General features: G+C 38.4%; 6 protein-coding genes across 9 annotated transcripts; 4 read left to right on the forward strand and 2 right to left on the reverse strand.

Moving 5' to 3' along the window:
- Positions 1-86: 86 nt before the first annotated feature.
- Positions 87-1891, reverse strand: LOC111792683 (F-box protein PP2-B10-like). The gene is made up of 3 exons (XM_023674234.1): positions 1552-1891; positions 732-850; positions 87-642 (listed from the first exon to the last, which is right to left on the reverse strand). The coding sequence occupies exons 1-3, from the start codon at positions 1849-1851 to the stop codon at positions 177-179; spliced, it is 885 nt and encodes a 294-aa protein (XP_023530002.1). The 5' UTR covers positions 1852-1891; the 3' UTR covers positions 87-176.
- Positions 1892-4153: 2262 nt separating this feature from the next.
- On the forward strand, positions 4154-10532 carry LOC111793711 (calmodulin-binding protein 60 B-like). Of its 4 annotated transcripts, none has more exons than XM_023675722.1 (9): positions 4154-4196; positions 4382-4529; positions 5005-5080; positions 5541-5599; positions 6397-6890; positions 7006-7166; positions 7289-7492; positions 8165-8393; positions 9496-10532. In XM_023675722.1, the coding sequence occupies exons 2-9, from the start codon at positions 4420-4422 to the stop codon at positions 10071-10073; spliced, it is 1911 nt and encodes a 636-aa protein (XP_023531490.1). In that variant the 5' UTR covers positions 4154-4196; positions 4382-4419; the 3' UTR covers positions 10074-10532. The 4 variants fall into 4 exon arrangements, with proteins under 4 accessions (XP_023531490.1, XP_023531491.1, XP_023531489.1 ...); XM_023675723.1 differs by having other exon boundaries at positions 4385-4529; XM_023675724.1 differs by lacking the exon at positions 4154-4196 and adding an exon at positions 4225-4304.
- Positions 10533-12712: 2180 nt separating this feature from the next.
- On the reverse strand, positions 12713-14010 carry LOC111793712 (xyloglucan endotransglucosylase/hydrolase protein 22-like). Its single transcript, XM_023675725.1, has 3 exons — positions 13642-14010; positions 13383-13576; positions 12713-13285 (listed from the first exon to the last, which is right to left on the reverse strand). Exons 1-3 carry the CDS (start codon positions 13927-13929, stop codon positions 12883-12885), a joined length of 885 nt encoding a protein of 294 aa, XP_023531493.1. The 5' UTR covers positions 13930-14010; the 3' UTR covers positions 12713-12882.
- Positions 14011-15994: 1984 nt separating this feature from the next.
- LOC111793713 (probable xyloglucan endotransglucosylase/hydrolase protein 23) lies at positions 15995-17175 on the forward strand. Its single transcript, XM_023675726.1, has 3 exons — positions 15995-16288; positions 16388-16581; positions 16782-17175. Exons 1-3 carry the CDS (start codon positions 15995-15997, stop codon positions 17173-17175), a joined length of 882 nt encoding a protein of 293 aa, XP_023531494.1.
- A 1589-nt stretch (positions 17176-18764) lies between these two features.
- Positions 18765-19910, forward strand: LOC111793714 (probable xyloglucan endotransglucosylase/hydrolase protein 23). The gene is made up of 3 exons (XM_023675727.1): positions 18765-19047; positions 19134-19327; positions 19432-19910. The coding sequence occupies exons 1-3, from the start codon at positions 18775-18777 to the stop codon at positions 19820-19822; spliced, it is 858 nt and encodes a 285-aa protein (XP_023531495.1). The 5' UTR covers positions 18765-18774; the 3' UTR covers positions 19823-19910.
- Positions 19911-22462: 2552 nt separating this feature from the next.
- Positions 22463-23583, forward strand: LOC111793715 (xyloglucan endotransglucosylase/hydrolase protein 22-like). The gene is made up of 3 exons (XM_023675728.1): positions 22463-22762; positions 22847-23040; positions 23136-23583. Exons 1-3 carry the CDS (start codon positions 22463-22465, stop codon positions 23506-23508), a joined length of 867 nt encoding a protein of 288 aa, XP_023531496.1. The 3' UTR covers positions 23509-23583.
- The last annotated feature ends 1868 nt before the right edge of the window (positions 23584-25451 follow it).

Consider the following 25451-nt stretch of genomic DNA (forward strand, 5'->3'; position numbering starts at 1 on the left):
TCGAATTCTATAGCCAATCAACTTTTTGAAAGCCATTACTAAAAAAGAAATTATTAAAAGAAAAAAACATCATTTTAGGCCTAAAATAAATGAAACACAGTCGCTGGTTTTTTCAAACCTCTGGATAAACAAAAGCAAGCCAATAGCAAAACCATGGCTTTAGTCAATCAAAGCATCTATGCAAGAACAGAGGTGGGTTTAGGCCTAATCTCAATCCCCTCGACGACAAGCCCAATCTTGCGTGTGCCGCCCTTCACCTCCATAAGATCCATCTCAACTTCATCATCTCCATCGCCACTTTCAAACTCCCCCAACTCGATTTCAAACCACCCATCCTGTCTCTCCTTCGGCTGCTCTAACCCTGACGACATTTCCAATGAATGGTCCATCAACCATGGTGCAAGCCGCAGACGAGAGTTCTCCAAATCAGGGTCCAAACAAACTGTTTTCGGATCGCTTTCGGTGCCAAGAATTCCCGCCCTGACTTCAGCAAGATCAAAATTGAACCCTCGGTATTCATCTTCATTCATCTTGAACACCAAGTAAACACCATAAGTTGTTCTACGAGTCAGTATTCTGCAACTCATTCTTCCACGGATTTCAAGCCACCACACCTGGAGGAGTACAGCCACCTCTGCAAACCTGATTCTCACACCCACGTTCAAATGGCAGAGTTTTAGAATTGGGAGGGAAACAAAAAATTAAGATATAATCTCATATAGACTTTGAACCTCGAATCAGGATGATGTTCCCAGGTCCAATACTCAGGGGTATCACTCCAAACGATCGTGATGTTCCTTGCTCCAAGCATTATGCACTTCCTACCAGTCCATTTCTCCAATGCAAGGCTCTGCAGCATGCCAATGATTTATGTGCATACAAATAGAAAGTGCAAAATAGCTTCATTGTTGATTCAACAAGTGGTATAAGATACACAAATGAATCAGTGGCTTTTCGTTCTTTATCAATCAGACTGGTTTAAGTGTCTGTTCATACAGTTAAACAATAATCTGGGACTGAAATTTGCGTCAGCATAAGCTGAGTTCGTACACTAAACTCAATGTAAAGGATAATTTAGAACAAGATTAAAGCCTAGAAACTAACAACTTACATACTAATAATATTGTATTTAGCTCTATTTTAAAAAGAAAAATTGATAACATCTGAAAGTATAAGAGCCATTCATTCAGTTATAGAATTTATTAAATCAAAATGAAAAGGAATTAGTTACTTAAACTTCATACATTAGATTTTATTTATTTATTCGTCTTTTCAAAAGGGGGATTCTGGATATCGAACATTCACTAAAATGCATATGAAGCGAACTCTGTTTAAAGATTAACTGTAAAAGTTTTTGTTGAAATCCAAGATTGATTCAAAAGAAAACTTGGGTTCGAGGTTTTTAGCAATCGTTTAGAATGTATTTATATTCTAAAATTACATGTCAATTTGATAACAAGAAAGGGAACTCCGATGATGTTTGTGTCGACCGACCACCGATCAAACTCCGGCCACCGCCAATTTAGAGAGCTAGGGAATCGGAAAGCTTACCTTGTCGCCATCGTCAAGTAGCATTGGGCTGTCGCAAAGGGAGAAAAAAATGTTCTTCTTCGAACTGGAAATTGGATCAAAATCCAGGTCAGCAGATTTACATCGAGAAATCAGTACGTCCAAATCGGGAGGCAGGAATCTGTTCCACACGATGTCGGACTGCGCCGCCGAATGGAAAATCCGGGAAACCGTCGAGGCCCTACAAACATCTAATGGAGTGGTCAGCGACAAGATGTAAGCGATTACTCCTTCCGGCAGAGAAGAGAGATCGGCAGTTGCCGTCCTCATTTCTTCTTCCATTGGATTTCTCTGGTACAGTCAATATTTTGTGGAAAGAAACCTGCATGCATATATACGGAATATTTCGCCCGATTTTGGTAAGTAGTCAATTCACTCTCTTTCGCTAAAATCCATCTCCGGTTGCTTCGAGACTAAGCTTTCGCAGAATTTCAATCTAATAGGCCCATTCATTGGGCTGGTTTGTTGATGGCCCATTTATTGGGCTGGTTTGTTGATGGCCCATTCATTGGGCTGGTTTGTTGATGGCCCATTCATTGTGCTGGTTTGTTGATGGCCCATTCATTGTGCTGGTTTGTTGATGGCCCATTCATTGTGCTGGTTTGTTGATGGCCCATTCATTGTGCTGGTTTGTTGATGGCCCATTCATTGTGCTGGTTTGTTGATGGCCCATTCATTGTGCTGGTTTGTTGATGGCCCATTCATTGTGCTGGTTTGTTGATGGCCCATTCATTGTGCTGGTTTGTTGATGGCCCATTCATTGTGCTGGTTTGTTGATGGCCCATTCATTGTGCTGGTTTGTTGATGGCCCATTCATTGTGCTGGTTTGTTGATGGCCCATTCATTGTGCTGGTTTGTTGATGGCCCATTCATTGTGCTGGTTTGTTGATGGCCCATTCATTGTGCTGGTTTGTTGATGGCCCATTCATTGTGCTGGTTTGTTGATGGCCCATTCATTGTGCTGGTTTGTTGATGGCCCATTCATTGTGCTGGTTTGTTGATGGCCCATTCATTGTGCTGGTTTGTTGATGGCCCATTCATTGGGCTGGTTTGTTGATGGCCCATTCATTGTGCTGGTTTGTTGATGGCCCATTCATTGTGCTGGTTTGTTGATGGCCCATTCATTGTGCTGGTTTGTTGATGGCCCATTCATTGGGCTGGTTTGTTGATGGCCCATTCATTGGGCTGGTTTGTTGATGGCCCATTCATTGGGCTGGTTTTTTAATGGCCCATTCAGTGGGCTGGTTTGTTCATGGCCCATACACTGGGCTGGTTTTTTAATGGCCCATTCATTGTGCTGGTTTGTTGATGGCCCATTCATTGTGCTGGTTTGTTGATGGCCCATTCATTGTGCTGGTTTGTTGATGGCCCATTCATTGTGCTGGTTTGTTGATGGCCCATTCATTGGGCTGGTTTGTTGATGGCCCATTCATTGTGCTGGTTTGTTGATGGCCCATTCATTGGGCTGGTTTGTTGATGGCCCATTCATTGTGCTGGTTTGTTGATGGCCCATTCATTGGGCTGGTTTGTTGATGGCCCATTCATTGTGCTGGTTTGTTGATGGCCCATTCATTGGGCTGGTTTGTTGATGGCCCATTCATTGTGCTGGTTTGTTGATGGCCCATTCATTGGGCTGGTTTGTTGATGGCCCATTCATTGTGCTGGTTTGTTGATGGCCCATTCATTGGGCTGGTTTGTTGATGGCCCATTCATTGTGCTGGTTTGTTGATGGCCCATTCATTGGGCTGGTTTGTTGATGGCCCATTCATTGTGCTGGTTTGTTGATGGCCCATTCATTGGGCTGGTTTGTTGATGGCCCATTCATTGTGCTGGTTTGTTGATGGCCCATTCATTGGGCTGGTTTGTTGATGGCCCATTCATTGTGCTGGTTTGTTGATGGCCCATTCATTGGGCTGGTTTGTTGATGGCCCATTCATTGGGCTGGTTTGTTGATGGCCCATTCATTGGGCTGGTTTGTTGATGGCCCATTCATTGGGCTGGTTTGTTAATGGCCCATTCATTGGGCTTGTTTGTTAATGGCCCAGTTTGTTCGATGGGCCCAAAGAAAATAGTTTCACTATTTATCATTCCAAATTTAATATAACTCCAAAATCTTTGCATTAATAAAGAGGACAGAAGAGATTATCTATTTCCTAAAAAAACATATTTTTATGAATAGAAGGAAAAATTGATAAGTCATTATTATTATTATTATTTACAGTGATTAAATAGGAAAGAAATAGGTAATATAGATTAAAAAGGCCTCTTGCCCCAATCGCAGGCGGCGACCAAAAATGACTTCAGATCTGAGGACGACGAAAAAGTTCTTATCCGCTGTCTGCTGACACACAGATTTTGGAATCTGGAGAAGCCACGTGGCAGTCTCTTTCTTTTTCTTAGACATCAGTGGACCTGGAGAGAAGACAATTACGGGACTGCGCAGCAGCGGATTATTACCGACTCGAGTGCTTGGTCCCATGGTCGAGACTTGGGATATTAGTCGTTCTCTCTCTACACACACAAAAAAAAAAAAAAAAAAAAAAAAAAAAAAAAAAAAAAAAAAAAAAAAAAAAAAAAAAAAAANATAATTTAGAGGGAAGTAGGAGAGATACTTGAGAAACTTTACAGTAAGTGCACTACCATTTCTGCGAAATTTCCAGGATAGAGCTGGATGCTCGTTGTTGGACTATTTTGAATTTTGGGGTTTCTTTAGATTTTCTGGCTGTGTCACTGTGGTTAGGGTTTGTTTGTCCATGGCGGCTTTGTGATTTCTATCAGTTGTCTTGAATCAACTTCTGATTTTGGTGTGCAGTAGATCTGGGAAGCTTGGACTTTCTCTAGAGATTAGAGATGCAGAGGCAGACAAGATATATGGAGAGGACGAACTCCATGAGAGAAAAAAGGGGCTTGGAGGGTGGAGATGATGAGCTGCCGGAGCGAAAGCGACCAGCTCTAGCTAGGTATATCATTTATTTTTGGATTCACTTGTGTTCTGATCCATGGGTTCTTTTCTTTTTCTGTTCTCTTCTTTCCCCCTCCCCTTTACAACTTAATTTAGCTAGCGGTGAGAAGTCAAAATATAACTCTGTACGTCGGTGCTATGCCTCTGCTTACCCTTTCTGATCTTCAATTTAATCACTTGGACTTTTAGTTAGATGTCATGATAATGAGGTAGATGAGCGGAGTGGCTGCTTTGCTTGGGTTTATTATCTTTTTTGGCTAACTGTTTGCTTGATGAGAGTTGAGACCATGGTTCCTTGTTTCTAAAGGAAGAACCTTGACCTGTGCTTTATCTACGGTTATTTCTGTAATTATTCAGATTATCTTTTTTTGTATTTTTTATAATTAATTCGCATGATCATATCAATTCATTCTCAATAAAAGGTCATATAATACAAATGATCAACGCTTTTATGGATCTTTATTACTGGACAGTGTGATTGTAGAAGCCCTGAAAGTGGATAGTTTACAAAAGCTCTTCTCATCAATGGAACCAATACTCCGTAGAGTGGTAAGATGCACCGTTTCTATATTCTGTTATGGCTGCATACTAAGACTATGTGAATGAGAGTAGTATTTAATTGGGTGTTCGCTTGGGAAGTGTTGTATGCTTGGTAGTATAAATTATCTAGTTTACTTGTAGCAATGCTAAGGATAATACTGATTCCCTTCCAGTATGCTTTTTATGTTTTTCATAGACATGTCTGCTTGTGTTTTTATTATGTTTTAGCATGACAGTAATCTGTTTATCATTGGCTAAATGTACTAACACGTAATTGACGTCTGGATTTTTCATTTCCATCAAAGTTTATATTCCTTCTATTTGAATTTGTCTCTTTTTTAATTCTAAAATTTTGTAAATTCTTAGTTTTGATTATCTGGTTTTCTTATTTGATCCCATCTTCTATTTCTACTATAAAATTTTATATTTTGCAATACATTATTCTGATTGTTCTGATGATGTCAAATAGGTTAGTGAGGAAGTGGAACGTGCTTTGGCTAAGATAGGTCCTGCTAGAATTACTGGAAGGTAACTATGAATCCATGGGTTTTGTGACATTTCCAATAATTTATTTTTGCTTCATGCTGTAGATATTGTAATACTATAAATTATTCTTCACCTACTATTTATTTTCAGTTGAGATATTGCTTAAAATCTTAATATATTTAGAACCACATTTACAAGAGTTTAACGTTTTTTGGTCCTTGTACCTTGGTGCACCACTTACAGGAGTTGTTGCTTTGTAGCAAAGTAGATCTACTGTTAGCTGTTTTGATTTAATCAAAACTAGTTGCATGCTTTTCTCTATGTTTGCGGGTCTAATCATTTTCCTACTCTAATATGATTACCTTTTGCTTAAAAAAATCGTGTGATTTGTGAATATAATAATGTTGTCAATGTTCCAATGGTGGGATGTTCTTGAGTTTTGAAACTACATGTGCTAGGTAAGAGCTGTGTTACATCTCAGCCATGTCTAATTTTTCAATCACTATTTGGAATTCAACAATGTTGTTGTCATGAAAACTGTTCATCTTCCCCAATTATGCGTTTACTACTATACTCTAGTGCTGAAGTCTTGTATGCATCCATGGGACGTCATAATGCTCCATATCACAGCCAAATGCTCTCTGTCTGTTTTTTTAATTTTCATTCTAATCCTGTTTAATTCTATCCAAAGGTAATAAGGATTCTTGGTGATTAACTTAGTTGTGTTAATAAGTTCATTCTATAGGTAGAGAATTAACTAGTAATTCTATTCTTATTATGCTTAACTTCCATTTTCTCTTTATGATCTACTATGATGATCTAACACTTTTTACTCACAGGTCTTCTCCTAAAAGGATTGAAGGCCCTGATGGAAGAAACTTGCAACTGCATTTTAGGTCTAGATTGTCTCTTCCCCTGTTCACTGGAGGGAAAGTGGAAGGTGAACAGGGTGCAGCAATCCATGTTGTTCTGCTTGATGCTAACACAGGTCATGTAGTAACATCTGGACCTGAATCCTTGTCAAAATTGGACATTGTGGTACTTGAAGGTGATTTTAACAATGAAGATGATGAAGATTGGACGGAGGAAGAATTCGAAGGTCATGTGGTAAAAGAGCGTGAAGGAAAGAGGCCTCTATTGACCGGTGACCTGCAGGTTTCCCTCAAGGAAGGTGTTGGAACACTAGGGGATTTGACCTTCACTGATAACTCAAGTTGGATTAGGAGCAGAAAGTTCAGACTTGGGTTAAAGGTGGCTTCAGGATTTTGTGAAGGTGTTCGCATTCGTGAAGCAAAAACTGAAGCTTTTACGGTTAAAGATCATCGAGGAGAATGTAGGTTCATGCTTTATCATTTTTAATTGTCATTTAATAGAAAGATGGAGAAAAAAAAAAAAAGGAAAAGAAGATATGAGTATATAATTTCTTAAATCTTTGTTTTATTTTGCAGTGTATAAAAAACATTACCCACCTGCATTAAACGATGATGTGTGGAGATTAGAGAAGATTGGAAAGGATGGTTCCTTTCACAAACGACTAAATAAAAGTGGAATAGTCACCGTCGAAGACTTTCTCCGACTGGTAGTTCGAGATTCTCAAGGACTACGAAGTGTAAGTGTTGTCGTTCATTCTGTTTCTTATTTAAAAATATAATAATTAAAGAAAAGACTGTTGTCACTTATCTCTTCTTTATTCTTATCCCCTATAACTCTTCAAATTTTTCCTGTTTGTAGATCCTTGGAAGTGGTATGTCTAATAAGATGTGGGAGGCTCTCTTAGAACATGCTAAGACCTGTGTCCTGAGCGGGAAGTTGTATATTTATTATCCAGAGGAATCCAGAAATGTTGGTGTTGTTTTTAACAATATCTATGAGCTCAACGGCCTGATTGCAGAGGAACAATACTTTCCTGCTGATTCTCTGTCTGAGAGCCAGAAGGTAATTTCAAAACACGCGTTTTTTGTGCTTCTATGTGTGTAATATATATGTGAAAAACACTTGTAAAGAGTTGTAAAAATCATTTCTCCGTTTGGATGTTTCCCATTTCTGTTATTGAAAAAAAAAATTCTTTAGCTGGTTTTGCCCGATCATGGTTCTTAACTTAAGAACGAAAAAGCGTGGTCTGTCTTGCTTGGATTTGGTGTTAGCAAGATTTTTCTACAAATTTTCCTCTTCTGTCTGTGGGAGGCTAGTTTCCAGAATGCACCATGCCAGGGATCTTTCCCCTTAATTACTACCCTCTTTAACAACTTAGAATTATTGTATTATATCTGTTGAGGTTGTTGCAATTTGCAAAGGAAAATAAACATCCTTACAGAGGCCCCACCATAAAACTAGCTAACCTTGACCTTCCATTATTGAAGGTAGACGTTTTTTTCCTTTTGCGATTCATTTGTGATTTATTTATTGATATTTTAGATATTTTAGGTTTTAGCAGTTATAGTCTTTTTTGTTTTCCTCCTTGCGAACAAGTTTAAACAAAGAAAGGTTGGCGTTTATGGTGCATAGTGATTTCCTACTTTAGCAGTAGTATAACAAATGCATTAAGCATATAAATTGCATAATGCTTTCTCCCTAGAAATAGTGTAAAAAATTATCTCCGCTTTGCAGGTTTATGTAGATACACTAGTGAACAAAGCATATGAAAATTGGAATCAAGTTGTAGAGTACGATGGGAAGTCACTTTTGAGCTCTAAGAAGCCTAAGAAGTCCAATGCATCCCGAAATGACTTTCAAGGAGGTCATCTTGATCTTTCTAATACCCATGTGTCAGTGCCCCGCATGCCAGTATCAGTTCAGCCTCAGCAGCCTATCGTGGATTCAGGACTCTCAGTTGCAGGTAACCACGCTTGTATCATTGTAATTAACCTTTCGGATGGTAGCATGTATTATAAAGCTTAACATATGACAGGGCGCGCAAATGTTAATATTTAAAAATTAAGATGGGAACCATACATAGAATAAAAATGACTATTTTTTACCTTTTAAAACAATTGAACAGACGCTCTAGTATACTTACATATTTAAGCAATGAGGAAATAAAAGACCATTTAATGATAGTGTTAATTCGAATTTATTAGTGATGTTTGTTAAAAAAAAAATTAATGAACTAATCTCTTACATCAAAAGGTTTGTGAAGAAAATGTGAAAACATGTGTCTATGCTTTACATAATTACAGGCCTAGAATAATAAGTATATTTTCCGATATTCAAAAACTTGATACCAACTAGGGGGCTTTTTGCAATACCAACTGTTTATATCCCTGCACTCTTGTTCTTATTCCTTGTTTATACGCTGCACCCCTGTTCTTATTCTTTGATGGAATACATTATTTTGGATCTTCCATTTTGGACATGAGTTATTTTCACTGGTATGTTAGTTTTCTTCTCCTTGGAGAAATATTTGGGTCTAGAAGGCTGGGATTAAGGGTTTGGGGGCTTGACTCATTTTAATGCCTCGTGGTTCCGTACTTCTAAACTCTTTTGTAACTATCCTTTGGCCTAATCAGCAATAGTTGTGGTCATTTTTCCAAGTTTAGTTGCTCCTCATTGGCCAGGTCTTTTTCTCTTTTCTTTTCATTTTGACTCTTTTCTGTAAGTTTATTTTGCTTAATGAAACTAGTTTGTTCATCAAGAGTATCATATATTATAATGATGATAATAATATCTAGTTTCACATCCAAATAACATTCATAGACCTGAGAATGTGTAAGATTTGGGAACAAATTTATATACATACAAAAATTTCTCGAAACTCTTCACTAATCAGCCTTACCTCTCCTCATGGGTAGTGGATCGACTATTAAGTAATTGAGTTACTATGTCAAACTATAGTCTACAATATTGGTGAAAGAGGCAATGAACTTATTAGAGCTGATGACTGCTGTTGTTTGGCTGACTATATTTTGTTTTATTTTCTGTATTTATATTTGGCAATTCAGGGTATAATGATAATACAGCCACAAGATATTCAACCCAACCTCAGTTTGTGAATTCAACTTCTCGACCCCAATTTGACAACTCCTCATTTACTCCAAATGAGTTGCTCGGCAATTCTAACCACGTTCATGTCACAAGAAATGACCCTAGTACTTTTGGTTTGGCTCTTGGTCCTCCGCAAGCATCGTCATCTTCAGGTTTTCAGCCGCTTGGTTCTTCTATTCAGGAATCTAGTATGAATCCATTTGACTGGTCAAACAATAGAGACAAGGTAGTGGATGACTTCTTTTCAGAGGACGAGATTCGTATGAGAAGTCACGAGATGCTGGAAAATGAAGAGATGCAACACTTGTTGCGAATGTTTAGCATGGGTGGCCATTCATCTGTTAACGTCCATGATGAGAGTTTTTCATTCCCATCATTCATGCCTTCACCAATGCCAAATTTTGATGATCGAAACCGTCCTGGAAAAGCTGTGGTAGGTTGGTTGAAGATCAAAGCTGCAATGAGGTGGGGCTTCTTCATCAGGAAGAAAGCAGCCGAGAGACGTGCACAGATTGTCGAGTTGGATGAGGAATAGAAGTTGTTTAGTCGTCGGTGCTGTTCAGGCTGTTATTTGAGCTTTCCTCACTCACTGCATCATATTCTGTAGGTCTTCAGAGAATTCTTCAGGTGACAACTCCTGCTCTTTGAGACTCGTTGGATCAATTCGAAAGGATATCATTTGTATCTGTATAACATATTAACAGCGGAAGCTACTTTTGTACAGATTCCTGTACAGTGACTTGTTCCTGTTTGCTAGTGTCTGTATTTAAGATGTTTTATTGTCATCAATCTACCTCTGGTAGGCCAAAAACATGAATGGGTTGGTCGGTGACGGTAAATTTCTTATTTCATTTGCCCTTTCATAATGTTGTTTGAATGATTAGGATCAAGGATTCCCTACAGTTTTCTTTTGCTTTGATATGTTTCGAATAACTGTATGAGAGATGATTCAGTGACTAATGAATAATCCATGTGATTTTTAGTTGGTTGTTAATACATATAAATATTTTGTTCCGATTATTATTCACATTTGTTTTGGCATCTGTTTGAAGTTCAATCATTTATAGCCCTTCTGCTGTTTGAAGTTCAATCATATCAATGTTTCCATGTTACAGAGGATGAAATTATATTTTTAGCTTTACACAATCACCATGTTTAATCACGAACAATTAAACAAGCAGACTTGCATAATAGGCAGTGACAGTGCCAGCGGAAATGCCAGTTGCATATCAATCTTTCCAAACAAGTACTCGTTCTGGGATTGGAAGCCGGAGCCTGAGGCCATGTCGAGAGACAGAGTGAGAAGTTCGCCGTTGTTGAGAATTTTGGCTCGGCCATCTCCCCAAGTGATTTGAAAATCCTGGTTGAAGTTAGCTGCAGAGAGAGCAATTAGAGAGGCGGAGAAAAGGAGAAGGAGAAGAGTTATGGAGGGCATCTTTGTAGGTGAGTGAGAGGGAAATGAATGAATGAGTGGCAATGGGATTCCGACTGCAATTTATAAAGGGAAGAGGAAGGTGTGTTGAAATGCAAAAACAGAGGAAGGGTCCTACGAAACTCCATGAAACTTAGCCGTAGCGAGCTCAAGTCCTTATTTTGGTGGCTCTGTAACAACGTGGTTTTGCGTTCGCGCAATTGGAAAGGCGGAAGGGAAGAGGAAGACGATGCGGTAGGGCCAGGTCGGGATTTGGGTTTGGTGAATGTAGGCCCAATCGACCGGAGTGGTTTAGTGGGACCAAGCGAGGCGGCTTCCTCCTAACACTTCCGACTCTTCCTTATTTTTGCCCCCAAACATTTGGACTTCCTACAATTATTTTTCATAAATAACCCATAATTTAAGAAAAGTTCAATTTTATTGGTAAGAAGTTTCAAACCTTTTTAATTTAATTTGTAACTTTAAACAAGTAAGTTGCACAAATCCAGACGAAGAGAAACACAGCTGATTTGCACTTAATTCAATAAAAAAAAAAAAAAAAAAAAAAAATTGTAATTTAGGAAAAAGAAAAAAAAAAATGTCCTTCAAAACTAAATAGCACTACTTGAGTTGGTTCTAGTCGAACCTCTTGACTTAATAGCCTCAACCTCTTTACGAACCTCTTGACCTAATAGCCTCAACCTCTTTACTTTACACCAAATTTTATTCTCGATTCTATATTAACTGTCATTCGGCCTCTAGCTATCTTTTATTACTTTTGAACTTAGGGTCAAAAAATCAGCCCCAAGTGTCATTAATACATTTAAAAATTATTTAACAAAGGTTTGAAATTCGTAAGTAGAAAGGATTAGAAATAAGCATAAAAAGAAAACATATAAGAAATAATAATAATAATAATAAATAAATAAAAAGGAGATAATTGGGTGTCAGCAATGGGAGGACAGCTGGTTGAAGAATATGAACAAAAACTAAAAGAGTGAAAGTTGATTGGTTGAATTTCCCAGTTCACCAAATTGTCACGACCCAAACTCGAAAAGCTCCACCGACGGCGACCGCTTCATCGTATCATTGAACTGCGAACCTCTCCTTCCTCCTTATCTTCTTCTTACTTCCCATCCCATGCATCATCTCTTTTCAATTCAATTTGACACTCCAATCATCATTAATGGAGTGGAGTGTCGGTCCTCAGCTCCACCCACACACACACACACTTTCAATTCAATTCGACGCCATTATCTATTACACCAACCGCCTCTCTAAACCAAATTTGTCCTTCTCAACTTCGTTTCCTTTTTGGTTCTTTCCTGACTTTAGTGGAACCCATTAAACTACACCATCCAATACACATCAAATTTCTATTACATTAGTTGTGGATTAGACTATGTATTTGCGTGTGTGGGGGAGCAGGGAATGGATGAGGAATTGGGAGTACCCACCTTCGGTTCATAAATCAACGTCGTGTGTGTGTAGGGTTATATTATTTATGGCTGTATATGTGGACCTCAAACCAAGGCTTGCTGACCTTTGTTCATCAAATGATCTTTCTTCTGCTACAGATCATGATGATGCCTGGATAAAAAGACAAAACACCCCACCATCCTTCACGCACTTCAATAATTCATTATATAAATGTTTATTATAACATTCTCGATGTGAAAACTCTTTATTTAAAGAATTCTTTTTCAAGTTCGAACTACAACCGAGTCCTCGACATAGACCTTATAATTTATATTATAATGAAAAGATCAAACTCACAATTATTGTTCTTTTCTTCTTTATTTTGGCGAAATGGGAACAACAAAAGAACAGAGATCACATAACCATGCAAAACCAGACATATATCTTATTGTATATACAATACGATATGATGCTTAGCTAAATTTTGTACGGCGGCCAAAGCAAATATGCCAATTTAGGCGGCAGTGTTGAGGGTACACTCAGGAGGGTAGCCTTGAGGGAATCTTTCGGCGTCCGTGCAGTAATTGTAAATCATGTAATTCCTCTGTACCCATTTCAGCCTCTGTTGTCGAGTATTGTCCAGATTTTCCGACAGCCATCCTCCGCCTGCAGAGTGGGCGCCAGAGGAGCACGACGACACCCCCTCCGACCAAACACACACGTCCGCTTTGAAATTCCTGTACGACGCAACGAAGGGAGCTTGGGACCAATCTGTCTTCACAAGCCCTCCTCTTGTGGCCCAGTCGTCCGCGTTCCACAGGCTCGAGTACAGTCTCATGGGTTGCTTTGTCGGGAACAGAACGCCTGAGGATTCGTGGTTCTTGAACTCTCTGACGGGCGTCCCGTCCACCGAGAATCTGGGAAGACAAAATCAATTCCCGCTTATTAATTTCACATCGTATTCAAAATTTAAAAATTGGGTTTTTTTTGGTTGTCGGTTTGATCAATTCTTACATGATTCCCTCTGGGTTCCAGAGGATTGAGTAGGTGTGGAAGTCGGCAGTGGGATCGAACCATAGATGAAATTGTTGCTCTCTGTCTCCCTTGCCTTGTGTATAAACATTTGTATGAAGTGTATAAGGATCACCAGTGAGATTCCCCAAGAATTCAAAGTCTATCTCGTCCCATGTCGAGCCTTCGGATTTGAGCTACAAAAACGTAATTAATTAGAGACAGAGTATGTGCATGAAAATATATAGAAAGTGTTAATTACATAGTAAGTGGTGACAGTGCCAGCGGAGTTTCCAGGCACAAGCTTAAGCTGCATATCAATTTTAGCAAAGAGGTAAACATTGTTGGAGCGAAAGCCAGAGCCAGAGTCTCTGTCCAAAGAAAGAGTAAGAAGGTCGCCGTTATTAAGAATATTGGCACGGTCATTGCCCCATGTGATCTCAAAATCCTGGTAAAAGTTGCCACCGAAAACAGAGGAAACAAACAGGAGTAGAGATGAGAAAGCTAAGGCAGTGGCAGCAGAAGCAGAAGCAGAAGCAGAAGCAGCCATAGGGTTTGTTTATAATTGGGAAAGAAAGCAAAGGAAATGACGGTCGAAGTGGTAGTGGTGAGCGTGGGGGGAATTGAATTAATTTATACTAGCGAGGAGATAAGAAGGGGATGGGATTGCGTGTATATGATGCCCAACTTGTGGGGGCTGGAGCTGGGAAGTCAGAGCTGGACACAGATGGCATCGAGAGTGGGCGTGCATGGATTTTCATTTTTTGGATTCGAACATCTCTACATGCCACACAACAACTCACTCCCCCCAACCTCTTCACTCAATTTCATCCCACAATCTTCACTTTTGATAACCTCTCATCTTCTTTCTTCTAAAGATTAGAAAGATTTCAAGTTAGACAAAGATCATTTACTTAAATAGTCAACGTTAGACTCTCTCCAAGTTTTTTGCTAGTCAATTTATCTTCTTATAATTTATCTTTTTTAAATTAAAAAAAAAAACAAAAAAGGTTAAGATATTTTTTCTCATGAAAGCCCCACCTAACTTCATGCTCGTGCATTCACAAACACAAAACACACGAGCCAAATTAGAAAATGAAAAAAAAAAAACAATAAAATCTTAATTTTTATATATTTGTTCTCTTCATATATTTTAGTAGCCATGTAGAAGATTCTTTTTTTTTTTTTCTTTTGAAGAAACATCCGTACTCCAATCAGAATAACACGACAGACATGAAAGAAGAGCATATGGAAAATATCTCCCAATGGTCCAAACCTACTCGAACTTAAATGTCACTCGACAAAATAATACACATTATTGTTATTATTAGAGAAGAAATTGAAGTGAGTGATATCTACCTTTCATTGGTTGTGAGTACTTATTGCCATTTGGCCCCCAAAAAGTCCCTTTCCCTTTTCTTTTCCTTTCCTACGCTTACCTACTTGCAAGCTGGCTTTGCTCTTTTGGTATTCTTCCATTTTACATCCCACATTTTTCTATTCATTTAACTACTTTATTTAATAACATACCAAATCCACGCCAGATATTATTTGTTTCGATCTGTTACGTATCGTCGTCTACTATATAGAAAGGTTCCACACTTTTATTAGGAATGTTTCGTTTCCTTCTCCAACTGATGTAGGATCTCACAATTCACCCCTTTGTGGGTCAACATCCTCATTGACACACCATCTAGTGTTTGATTCTAATATCATTTGTAACAGCACAAACACATCCCTAGTAGATATTGCTCGTTTTGACCCGTTATGTATCGACGTTAACCTCACAGTAATAGACAAGCGCATCCTTGTCTATATGTTTGGGATTGATGTAAACCAATAATATCAATGAGTTCATAGACAAAACTATGTTCAATACGCTTTTTATTTAATTAAAATTTAAATACAATGGTAACAAAAGCACCCGGATATGGAATACATAACAAAAGTACATAGTTGTAATTGAAAACTTAGAACAATTAGGTCTAATAAACGATAATTAAGTTTAAAAATAGTTTAGTATGAAAGTTGGATAGGAGTTGACGCAAGGGATAAGGATAAGCATAAGGATTAAACAATAAAACCATGTAATAATTAAAAATTAAAGTAAGAACCATGATGGAGGAAAGAGAGGAGTTTGAATGCATATTAATAATTGAAAATTTATGTGCATCAGGCAGTCAGATGATCCACTAGAAGCTACTACAGACACAGCCCCATTCCCTGTTCCACCTATTAATGTTAATGTTGAAGAAAAGACAAGGACATTCTTAATTTCCCCAATGAGGAAGAAAAACACGGGGTCCAAATCCGGACATGGGTCGGAAAGCCAAAACCTGGGAATTTGCCAAATGGTGCTCAATTTTGGTGTACACCAGCAGCTGCCACTGCCCCCAGTTTTTGTCTGCTTAATCATGTTTCAAAATGAAAACCCATTACGAATCAATGGTTTTGACCTTTATTTCTTTGCTTTGTTGTTTTGCCATCCAGCTGTGTTTTCCCACTTCTACCCCCAACACACCCCATTTTTCTATGTCATGCCCCTCTTCATCAACCCTATAAAAATGGCCCTCTTCAGCAATAACCCATATTCATTCATTAAATTCCTTTTAAAAATGGCCTTCTTTTCTTATTCAAACAATTACTCTATGCTACTTTTGGTCATTCTGCTTCCTTGTCTGCTGGGGTTTGAGAAAATGGCTGAAGCTGGAAACTTCTACCAAGACGTGGACGTGACGTGGGGAGATGGTCGAGGAAAGATCTTGGACAATGGAAATCTGCTGACTCTCTCCCTTGACAAAGCTTCTGGGTCAGGCTTCCAATCCAAGAAACAATATCTCAATGGTAGATTTGATATGAAAATCAAGCTCGTCCCTGCCAACTCAGCAGGCACCGTAACAGCCTATTATGTAACCACATTACTAATATGCTATGTTGTTTACATTACATTACATTACATTAATTTGATGCCTATGTTTTAAACTATATTATTATTATTATTATTGTAGTTACGTTCACAAGGTTCGTCATGGGACGAGATAGACTTCGAGTTCCTTGGGAACTTGAGTGGCCAACCTTATATTGTACACACCAATATTTATATACAAGGACAAGGTAATAGGGAGCAGCAATTCTATCTCTGGTTTGATCCAACGGCTGACTTCCACACCTATTCTTTCCTATGGAATTCTGCTCGCATTCTGTAAGTACCACAATTGCATAAACTCTCATGATTTTGCTTTTGGTTTCTAAAAAAAGACTCGTATTAATGGAGATGTATTCTTTACTTATAAATTTATAATCAACGCTTTAATCAGTGGACGTGTAACATATATATGATTGAAAAAAAAAAAAGAGGAAAAAAAGTTTAGGACTTAATTGAAATGTGTGGCGTGGGGTTAGGTTCTATGTGGATGGGAGGCCAATAAGGGAGTACAAGAACATGGAATCCAATGGGGTGCCATATCCAAAGAAACAGGCGATGAGATTATACGCGAGTTTATGGAATGCGGAGGATTGGGCGACAAGAGGAGGGGTGGTGAAAACGGACTGGACCAAGGCCCCATTCACGGCTGCCTTCAGAAGCTACAATGCCAATGGATGCGTGTGGACCAATGCAGCGTCGTGGTGCTGCCAGAACTCGGCGCCATGGATGTCGGAGGCGCTTGATGCCGGCAACCAGAAAGTGCTGCGATGGGTTCAGAAGAAGTATATGATTTATAATTATTGCGTCGATAAGAAAAGATTCCCTCAAGGCCTTCCTCGGGAGTGCACTGTTCCGGCCACCAACCCATAGAATATGCAAGATTATGAACAGCTTCAAAATTAGTTTTACGCGTTTTTTATCTGCAAAATTGATTCTTTTGATTTCTCTACCTCTTCCATTTACTCTCCTTTCATGTTTGTACTTCATTTGAAGTTATTTAATTAATAAATAAAATTTAATAGAAATGTTTAACATTTTGTTTTCAAATTTGTTACTAAAGAGCCGAAAAAACGTATGTAGGCATAAAAAAATGTTAAATAAATAAAAATGAATGCACGAAGTTTTATATAAAATATAAAATTGATTTAAAATAAAAACAATATAAGCATTAAATTAGGAGATTAAAATAGAAACCATGAACACGCGTGACACTATCAATACAACCAAAAATTACTCAACTCCACTAACAATTATAATTTATTTCCTTTTAATTAAAAACGTACATTTTCCCATATATGGATACCACATATTTTCGAATTTAATTATTACTAATTTTGAAGATTTATTGTGATGACCGAGATGGGAGGAGAACAAACCACCGTTGGGGTGTGGAAACCTTCCCCCAGCAGACGCGTTTTAAGCCTTGAGTGGAAGCCCGAACGGGAAAGCCAAAGAAGACAATATCTGCTAGCGGTGGATTTGGGTCGTTACATCTATGGATCATCCTTTTACATCTCTGGATCATCCTTACACTCATATTTGTTGAATTTATGGGAATTGAGCATTTTCAAAGAAATACGAAATTTTAGTCAAGCCAATTTGGGATGGTCGCCTAGACAATGTATGTTCAAGCCTATAGTCTGAGAGAAAGATTTAAGATTTGGGGTAGAGAGATTTTCTAAAGGGAGTTTGAAAACAAGGTTGAAAGAAAGATTGAAAGCAATGTTATATGACCGAAAGCAAAAGGCAACACATCTACTTAAATAACATATAACTTTTCGAGTGTGGAGAATTTGACAACTAGTCGCATCTCGTGCAATACATTTTGAGGCGAATCAGGTCTGATAGGCCTAGATGTGATTTAGCAAAATGGTTATATAAAATCTAAGGTCGCATCTCGTGCAGTACATCTTGAGGCGATTTAGGTCTAGTAGGCATAGATCATCTTGAGGCGATTTAGGTCTAGTAGGCATAGATAGAATGGTCATATAAAATCTAAGTGGGAAGAGTTGACAACTGATAGCATCCAATTATAGTACATTTTGAGTCATTTCAAGTTTACTGGGTGTAGATATGATTATACCGAAACTCATATACTTACAGAATACAATATTGAATTATACATCATGGAAGCAAGAAAAAACAATAAAGTGATACAAGACAAGAGTATTAACATGCAATAAGCATGTATCCATGGACAACGCGCATTGGACAACCATAACCACGACACTATCTCATCCCACACAAATGGAGTCTTAATGCCACTCTTAACACTTAATTGATTTGCCTTATATCCCTTAAGCACCGATTGCTTTAATCCAGCTGTATGCAACATTCTAATGGCGGTTCTCTACCATCCTTCTCAACTCCTTCCTTCTCTTTCATATCCCTTTCTCCTTTCACGTCGTTATAAATTGAGCTTCAGTTTCTCTTCTCATCCCACAAGTCTCCTACTTTCATCCTTTTACTATGGCTTCCCCTACTCTCTTGCTTTCTCTTCTCTTCGCCTCTTTGGTCATTTCTTCTTCTGCTGCTGCTGCTGCTAACTTCTTCCAAACAACTGACATTACGTGGGGAGATGGCCGCGCTCAGGTTCTCGACAATGGCGACCTTCTTACTCTTTCCCTAGACAAAACCACTGGCTCTGGCTTTCAGTCCATAAATGAGTATTTGTTTGGAAAGATCGATATGCAAATCAAGCTCGTTTCTGGCAACTCTGCTGGAACTGTCACTGCATACTACGTATGTTCATTTCATTTCATTTCATTTACTCAATGCCCTCTTTCTTTTCAATCAAACTCTTACGGATTTTGTTTCTGAATTTGCAGTTGCGTTCAGAAGGGTCGGCGTGGGATGAAATAGATTTCGAGTTTTTGGGCAATCTGAGCGGCGATCCTTACATAGTTCACACCAATGTGTTCAGCCAAGGAAAGGGCAACAGAGAGCAACAGTTCTATCTCTGGTTCGACCCAACTGCTGATTTCCACACCTATTCAATCATCTGGAATCCCCAGCGCATTATGTAAGTCTTCTAATGCCAATGATCAAATGAAACCCCAACTACAAATTGATATTGACATGTGAGTATCCTCTGTTTCCTCTGTTTCCTCTGTTTGTGCTTTGCAGTTTCTACGTGGACAGCATACCCATTAGAGTGTTCGAGAACAAGGAATCAATCGGCGTTCCATTCCTCAAAAACCAGCCAATGAGGATTCAATCCAGTCTATGGAACGCCGACAACTGGGCAACCAGAGGGGGGTTAGTGAAGACAAATTGGACTCTGGCTCCGTTCACCGCATCTTACAGAAACTTCAATGAAGACGCCTGCATTTGGCCATGGGGACAGGCTTCTTGTGGGTCGACCGTCAGCGACAAGTCGTGGTACACACAGGATCTGGATTTCGAGAGCCAAGGAAAACTGAAGTGGGTCCAAAACAACTTCATGATTTACAACTATTGCACCGATAAGAAGCGATTTCCTCAGGGCCTGCCTCCCGAATGCAATGACACCGCCTAACTTCCAGTTCTTTCCATTTATCATAATTATTGTATTGCTTTCTACAATTTGTTACCCAACATTCATTTCTATTGATTTTGTATACACAGCCGACTTTTGAATGCTAAACCACCAATTATAATTCATCCTCTAAATTATGCACGTTCCTTGTCTCTTTCCTAAGCGTATGAAATGTCCACTCATCTAGGGAATGATCATAAATTTATAAATAAATAATACTATTTTCATTAATGTGAGATCTTTTGAGGAAGCCCAAAGTAAATCCACGAGGACTTATGCTCAAAGTTGACAGTATCATACCATTGTGAAGAGTCGTGTTCATCTAACATGGTATCAGAGTCATGCCCTAAACTTAGTCGTGCCAATAGATTGGTAAATCCTCAAATGTTAAACAAATGACTCCAAAAGAAAAATGAGTCAAGCCTCTTGTGAATGATCATCGGTTTATAAACAAAGAATACTCTCTACGTTAGTATAAGATTTTTTGGGTAGCACAAAGCAAATCCATGAGAGCTTATGCTTAGAGTGCACAAATATCATACCATTGTAGAAAGTCGTGTTTGTGTAACATGAAACTCATTCAATTTGGAATATCATTTTATGGTGAATCTTATACTAACGTAGAAATATGATTGTGAATGCATAAATATGATTGTGAATGGTAAATGCATGAAATTGATAGTACATAACAAGCTGTGTTTCCAATCAGAATAGGTAATAAAATAACGTTATTGTCCAGTGCCATTAAATCACCACCTCCAAGTCAAACTCTGCAACTCATGCGGCAGCACCAATTTTGTTGATGAACTCAATTCGCCAAACTATGTTTTTATTTTATTTTAAAGGTATATTTAATAAATAATATACATATTTCATATCATTTAAAAAAATCTTGAATCCACTCAATTTTAAATATTAATTTGTAACGTGAATTACATGAAAAGAGAACACGTAACAATATAAATACCATTTAAATAAATTATAAATGCATGAATATATTTGTGTATGGTAAATGCAACAATATGTGTTTTAAACAAAATAGGTAACAAAATAACTTTGTTGTCCACTGCCATTAAATGGCCACCTCCAAATCGAGCTGTTGCAGCTCATTTTGCAACAACTTCTAGTTAACTCAATTGGTCAAACACATTTTTTTATTTAAGAGTATTTTTTCTATAAAATTTAATTGTATTATTGGGAAAAAAATATAAACTTTATGGAATATTTTTTTAAAAATAAATAATATACAATATTTTATATTGTTTTGAAAATCTTCGGAGCCACTCAATTTTGAATATTAATTTGTAATTGGAATTAGGAGAAAATAGAACATGGGAAGTAAGAACAATAATGATTGTGAAATGTAAATGCATGAGATTGACTTTGCACAACAACGGTGTTTCGAACAGAATATTTAACAAAATAACTTTGTTGTCCACTGCCATTAATTCATTTGTCCTAGGTGACACACACTACATCGGTTGGAACAAAGGGTCGTGATCTTGTGAGGGTCAACTAACTCTAAAACTGGTAAGCTGCCACTCGCATGCATTGAGACAGAATGTGTTAGGAATCACGACTCTCTACAATGGTATGATATTATCCACTTTGACATAAATTTTTCTGGCTTTGCTTTGGGCTTCCCCAGACAGTCTCGTACCAATGGAGATGTATTTCTTTACTAAAGTCATGATCATTCTCTAAATTAGTCAAGGTGGGACTTACCCCCAACAATCCTTAACAAAATGTGAGATCTCACCTCGGTTAGGGAGAAGAATGAAGCATTCTTTATAAGTGTGGGGAAACCTCTCACTAATAGACGTGTTTTAAAAACCTTGAAAGGAACCCTGAAAGGAAAAATTCAAAGAGAATAATATCTACTAGCGGTGGGTTTGGACTATTATAAATAATATCAGAGACTAACACGGGGCTATATGCCAGCTAGAAGGCTGAGCCCCGAGTGGGGTGGACACGAAACGGAGTGACAGTAAAGACGTTGGGCCCCGAAGGGAGTAGATTGGAGGGTCCCACATCGATTGGAGAAAGGAACGAGTGCTAATGAGGACATTGGGTCCCCAAGAAGGGTGGATTGTGAGATCTCACACTAGTTGGGGAGAAGAACAAAGCATCCTTCACAAGAAGGTGGAAACCTCTCCAACGTGTTTTCAAAACCTTGAGAAGAAGTCTAGAAGAAAAATTCAAATAAGACAATATCGGCTAGTGGTAGATTTGAGCTTTTGGACTATAGGTCCAAGATGTGGTTGCGGGCTCAACATTTTGATCCGGTGAAAGGCTGGGGCGGGGTTCTCTTTCAAAATTAGATAATACCTACTACTACTACTTTTTTAATGTTCCCATCTTACCCAAATCACACAAACAGATTCATTTCAATATCTATATCTTATTTAATCTCAATAAAAAAGAAAAAACCAATACTTTCAGGATTACATGAGACTGATCTATCTGTTGTATTTGACTTTTGCATATCAGCAATACACGCTTTCTGATCATACAACGTTGTGTGGCTCTCACGTTGTGAATTCATGGACACATCACCCACACCATTATTAATATAATATACAAACACAACACCAATTGCCACAGAATAAATCCCTCCGGTTTTCAATTGCTAACCCAATCATGGAACACCAGACACTTCCACTTTCTTGTTCTCCAAAGTTTTCAACCCATATGTTATTTGTTTGTCTTCTGATCTTTGCCACTTTAACGCCTGCCTCTGCCAACTTCTACAAGAACATTGATCACACATGGGGAGACGACAGAGTTCAAATACTCGACAATGGCCAAGTCATCCGAGTCACCCTCGATCAAACCTCGGGCTCCGGCTTTCAATCTCGAGGTGAATATTTATTTGCCAAGATTGATTTGCAAATCAAGCTTGTTCCTGGAAACTCTGCTGGCACTGTCACTGCATTTTACGTGAGTGTGAATTTAAGAATGTTTGTTCTGTTTTATTGTGTGATGGAGTTGAGGATGCTCTGTTTTGGGTTATTGTTTTTATAGGTGTCGTCTACAGGGGAGTTTCACGATGAGATAGACTTTGAATTCTTGGGGAGAGTTGAAGGGGATCCTTACATTCTACAGACCAACATGTTCCTCCATGGCGTCGGCAAAAGAGAGACCCAATTCTTCCTTTGGTTTGACCCCACAGCTGATTTTCACAATTACACCATTCTCTGGACTCCTCTTCATATCGTGTCAGTAAATCAATCTTCTTAATCCTAAAATTAAACAATCAAAGTTCTAATTTTGAAAGCAAGAAGCTGATATCTTTGATGTTGTGTTGTGATAGGCTGTCAGTTGATGGGATTCCGATCAGAGAGCTGAAGAACAAGAAGGAAAAGGGAGCTCCATTCCCACTCCGGCAGCCGATGAGGATATACGCTAGCTTGTGGAACGCAGACAGCTGGGCCACAAGAGGTGGAGCGGTGAAGATTGACTGGACCAAGGCGCCGTTCCGAGCATGGTACAAGAATCTAAGCGCCGATGGTTGCTTGTGGTCCGATGGGAAGTCCAATTGCAGTTCAAGTTCAGCGTCGTGGCTGTCGTCCACGCTGGATCGTGTAAGCCAACGGCGCATGAAATGGGCTCAGACCAAATATATGTTCTATGATTACTGCACTGACACCAAGCGTTTCCCTCAGGGTCTTCCTCTTGAATGTTGATGTGAAATCACAATCACATATATACCCCTTTCATTTTGGGTTCAATTTCTCAAAACTAAGTGAACGCTTTGCATATTTTCATTCATATATATATTGTAAAATGCACATTAATGAAGTTTATATTAGGTAGGATAAACAGAGGAAAACAAAGAGCAATAGACCAATGAACTCAAACTGACTAGCTACACGGATAACATGTGCAATATCTAGGAGAGTTACACTAAGATAGACCAAGCTTCCTACAACCATACTATTTAAGCTAGGATCCCACAAATGAAGACCATATGGTCGAGAGTATCAAGAATTCTTGTGAGATCCCACATTGGTTGGAGAGGAGAACGAATCATTCTTTATAAGGGGTGGAACCTCTTCCTAGTGGAAGCCCGAAAGGGAAAGGCAAAGAGAACAATATCTGCTAGCAATGAGCTTAGGCCGTTATAAATGGTATCAGAGCCAAACACCGGGCGATGTGCCAACGAGAAGGTTGAGCCCCGAAGGAGGTGGACACAAAAGAGACATCAATCATACAATATGCTTTCAAGCTAGACATGATCCATCTTGCTTGTGGAGTGATTCGAATATCAAACAATGTTCTTGCCTTGAGATATTCGATCAACAAGGTAATCTGAATCTTATTCCCCTTGTAGTGATTCCTTATCTTATCATGTGCTATTGTGAGATCCCACGTCGGTTGAAAAAGGGAACGAGCGCCAAGGAAACTCGAAAATGAAGGCCAAAAAGGACACACGAGGCGATGTGTCATTGTGAGATCCTACCTCGGTTGGAAAAGGTAACAAGTGCCAAGGAAACCCAAAAAGGAAGGCCAAAGAAGACAATATCTATTAACAGTGAGCTGTTATAATTCTATTGCCGCACGCACGTAACATAGCATGCCCCAAAGTCTTGCTTATATACTCACATTCACACAAACAATTAATTATGAAGTTTAAAAAATAAAAAATAATAATAATAAGTAGTGTGATTAAATAATTGAAAGATTTTTTCTATTCTTCCAATAACTTTCCTAATGTAGGACTGAAAAGGCATTAAGTGATACTCTAGAATCTTATTCCCCTTGTAGTGATTCCTTATCTTATCATGTGCTATTGTGAGATCCCACGTCGGTTGAAAAAGGGAACGAGCGCCAAGGAAACTCGAAAATGAAGGCCAAAAAGGACACACGAGGCGATGTGTCATTGTGAGATCCTACCTCGGTTGGAAAAGGTAACAAGTGCCAAGGAAACCCAAAAAGGAAGGCCAAAGAAGACAATATCTATTAACAGTGAGCTGTTATAATTCTATTGCCGCACGCACGTAACATAGCATGCCCCAAAGTCTTGCTTATATACTCACATTCACACAAACAATTAATTATGAAGTTTAAAAAATAAAAAATAATAATAATAAGTAGTGTGATTAAATAATTGAAAGATTTTTTCTATTCTTCCAATAACTTTCCTAATGTAGGACTGAAAAGGCATTAAGTGATACTCTTACTTACCCTATGTTTCCATATATTGTTTAAAGAACAAATTTTCCTAATGTGGGGACTCCCAACCCATATTACATATTACAAGGCCCTCAACTCATCGCACTCTCGCTACACATAACCCCAACAATCCGCACCTAATTTAGGGCTTAAGCGAATTCAGGGCTTATTATAATGGAAGAGAAGGACAATGATCAATTCCCCATTGGCTTGAAAGTACTCGCAATTGACGCCAACATTGTGTGCCTCAAATATCTGGTTCAACTTCTTCAAAAGTGTCAATATAAAGGTACTTCCTTTTCTAATTTCCTTCAACATTTACGTTTTTCGTTTCATACCCATATTTTCTCTCGATTTTCCCATTCTGAAAGTTTCAATTTTTCCATGTTTTGGATGTTTTTTTTTTTTTTTTTTTTTTTTTTTTTTTTTTTTTTTTTTTTTTTTTTTTTTTTTT

This window comes from Cucurbita pepo, chromosome LG04 (genome assembly GCF_002806865.2).
Source record: "Cucurbita pepo subsp. pepo cultivar mu-cu-16 chromosome LG04, ASM280686v2, whole genome shotgun sequence".
Lineage (NCBI taxonomy): Eukaryota > Viridiplantae > Streptophyta > Magnoliopsida > Cucurbitales > Cucurbitaceae > Cucurbita > Cucurbita pepo.

Excerpts from the sequence above, each read along its gene's own strand:
- LOC111792683 (XM_023674234.1), bottom strand. The coding sequence starts at position 1,851 with ATGGAAGAAGAAATGAGGACGGCAACTGCCGATCTCTCTTCTCTGCCG. Across the intron at positions 851-1,551 it reads TACTTGACGATGGCGACAAG|AGCCTTGCATTGGAGAAATG; the intron begins GTAAGCTTTCCG and ends GGCATGCTGCAG. Across the intron at positions 643-731 it reads GAACATCATCCTGATTCGAG|GTTTGCAGAGGTGGCTGTAC; the intron begins GTTCAAAGTCTA and ends TGTGAGAATCAG.
- LOC111793711 (XM_023675722.1), top strand. The coding sequence starts at position 4,420 with ATGCAGAGGCAGACAAGATATATGGAGAGGACGAACTCCATGAGAGAA. Across the intron at positions 4,530-5,004 it reads AAGCGACCAGCTCTAGCTAG|TGTGATTGTAGAAGCCCTGA; the intron begins GTATATCATTTA and ends ATTACTGGACAG. Across the intron at positions 5,081-5,540 it reads AACCAATACTCCGTAGAGTG|GTTAGTGAGGAAGTGGAACG; the intron begins GTAAGATGCACC and ends GATGTCAAATAG.
- LOC111793712 (XM_023675725.1), bottom strand. The coding sequence starts at position 13,929 with ATGGCTGCTTCTGCTTCTGCTTCTGCTTCTGCTGCCACTGCCTTAGCT. Across the intron at positions 13,577-13,641 it reads GCACTGTCACCACTTACTAT|CTCAAATCCGAAGGCTCGAC; the intron begins GTAATTAACACT and ends ACGTTTTTGTAG. Across the intron at positions 13,286-13,382 it reads TGGAACCCAGAGGGAATCAT|ATTCTCGGTGGACGGGACGC; the intron begins GTAAGAATTGAT and ends TTGTCTTCCCAG.
- LOC111793713 (XM_023675726.1), top strand. The coding sequence starts at position 15,995 with ATGGCCTTCTTTTCTTATTCAAACAATTACTCTATGCTACTTTTGGTC. Across the intron at positions 16,289-16,387 it reads GCACCGTAACAGCCTATTAT|TTACGTTCACAAGGTTCGTC; the intron begins GTAACCACATTA and ends TTATTATTGTAG. Across the intron at positions 16,582-16,781 it reads TGGAATTCTGCTCGCATTCT|GTTCTATGTGGATGGGAGGC; the intron begins GTAAGTACCACA and ends GCGTGGGGTTAG.
- LOC111793714 (XM_023675727.1), top strand. The coding sequence starts at position 18,775 with ATGGCTTCCCCTACTCTCTTGCTTTCTCTTCTCTTCGCCTCTTTGGTC. Across the intron at positions 19,048-19,133 it reads GAACTGTCACTGCATACTAC|TTGCGTTCAGAAGGGTCGGC; the intron begins GTATGTTCATTT and ends CTGAATTTGCAG. Across the intron at positions 19,328-19,431 it reads TGGAATCCCCAGCGCATTAT|TTTCTACGTGGACAGCATAC; the intron begins GTAAGTCTTCTA and ends TGTGCTTTGCAG.
- LOC111793715 (XM_023675728.1), top strand. The coding sequence starts at position 22,463 with ATGGAACACCAGACACTTCCACTTTCTTGTTCTCCAAAGTTTTCAACC. Across the intron at positions 22,763-22,846 it reads GCACTGTCACTGCATTTTAC|GTGTCGTCTACAGGGGAGTT; the intron begins GTGAGTGTGAAT and ends TTGTTTTTATAG. Across the intron at positions 23,041-23,135 it reads TGGACTCCTCTTCATATCGT|GCTGTCAGTTGATGGGATTC; the intron begins GTCAGTAAATCA and ends GTGTTGTGATAG.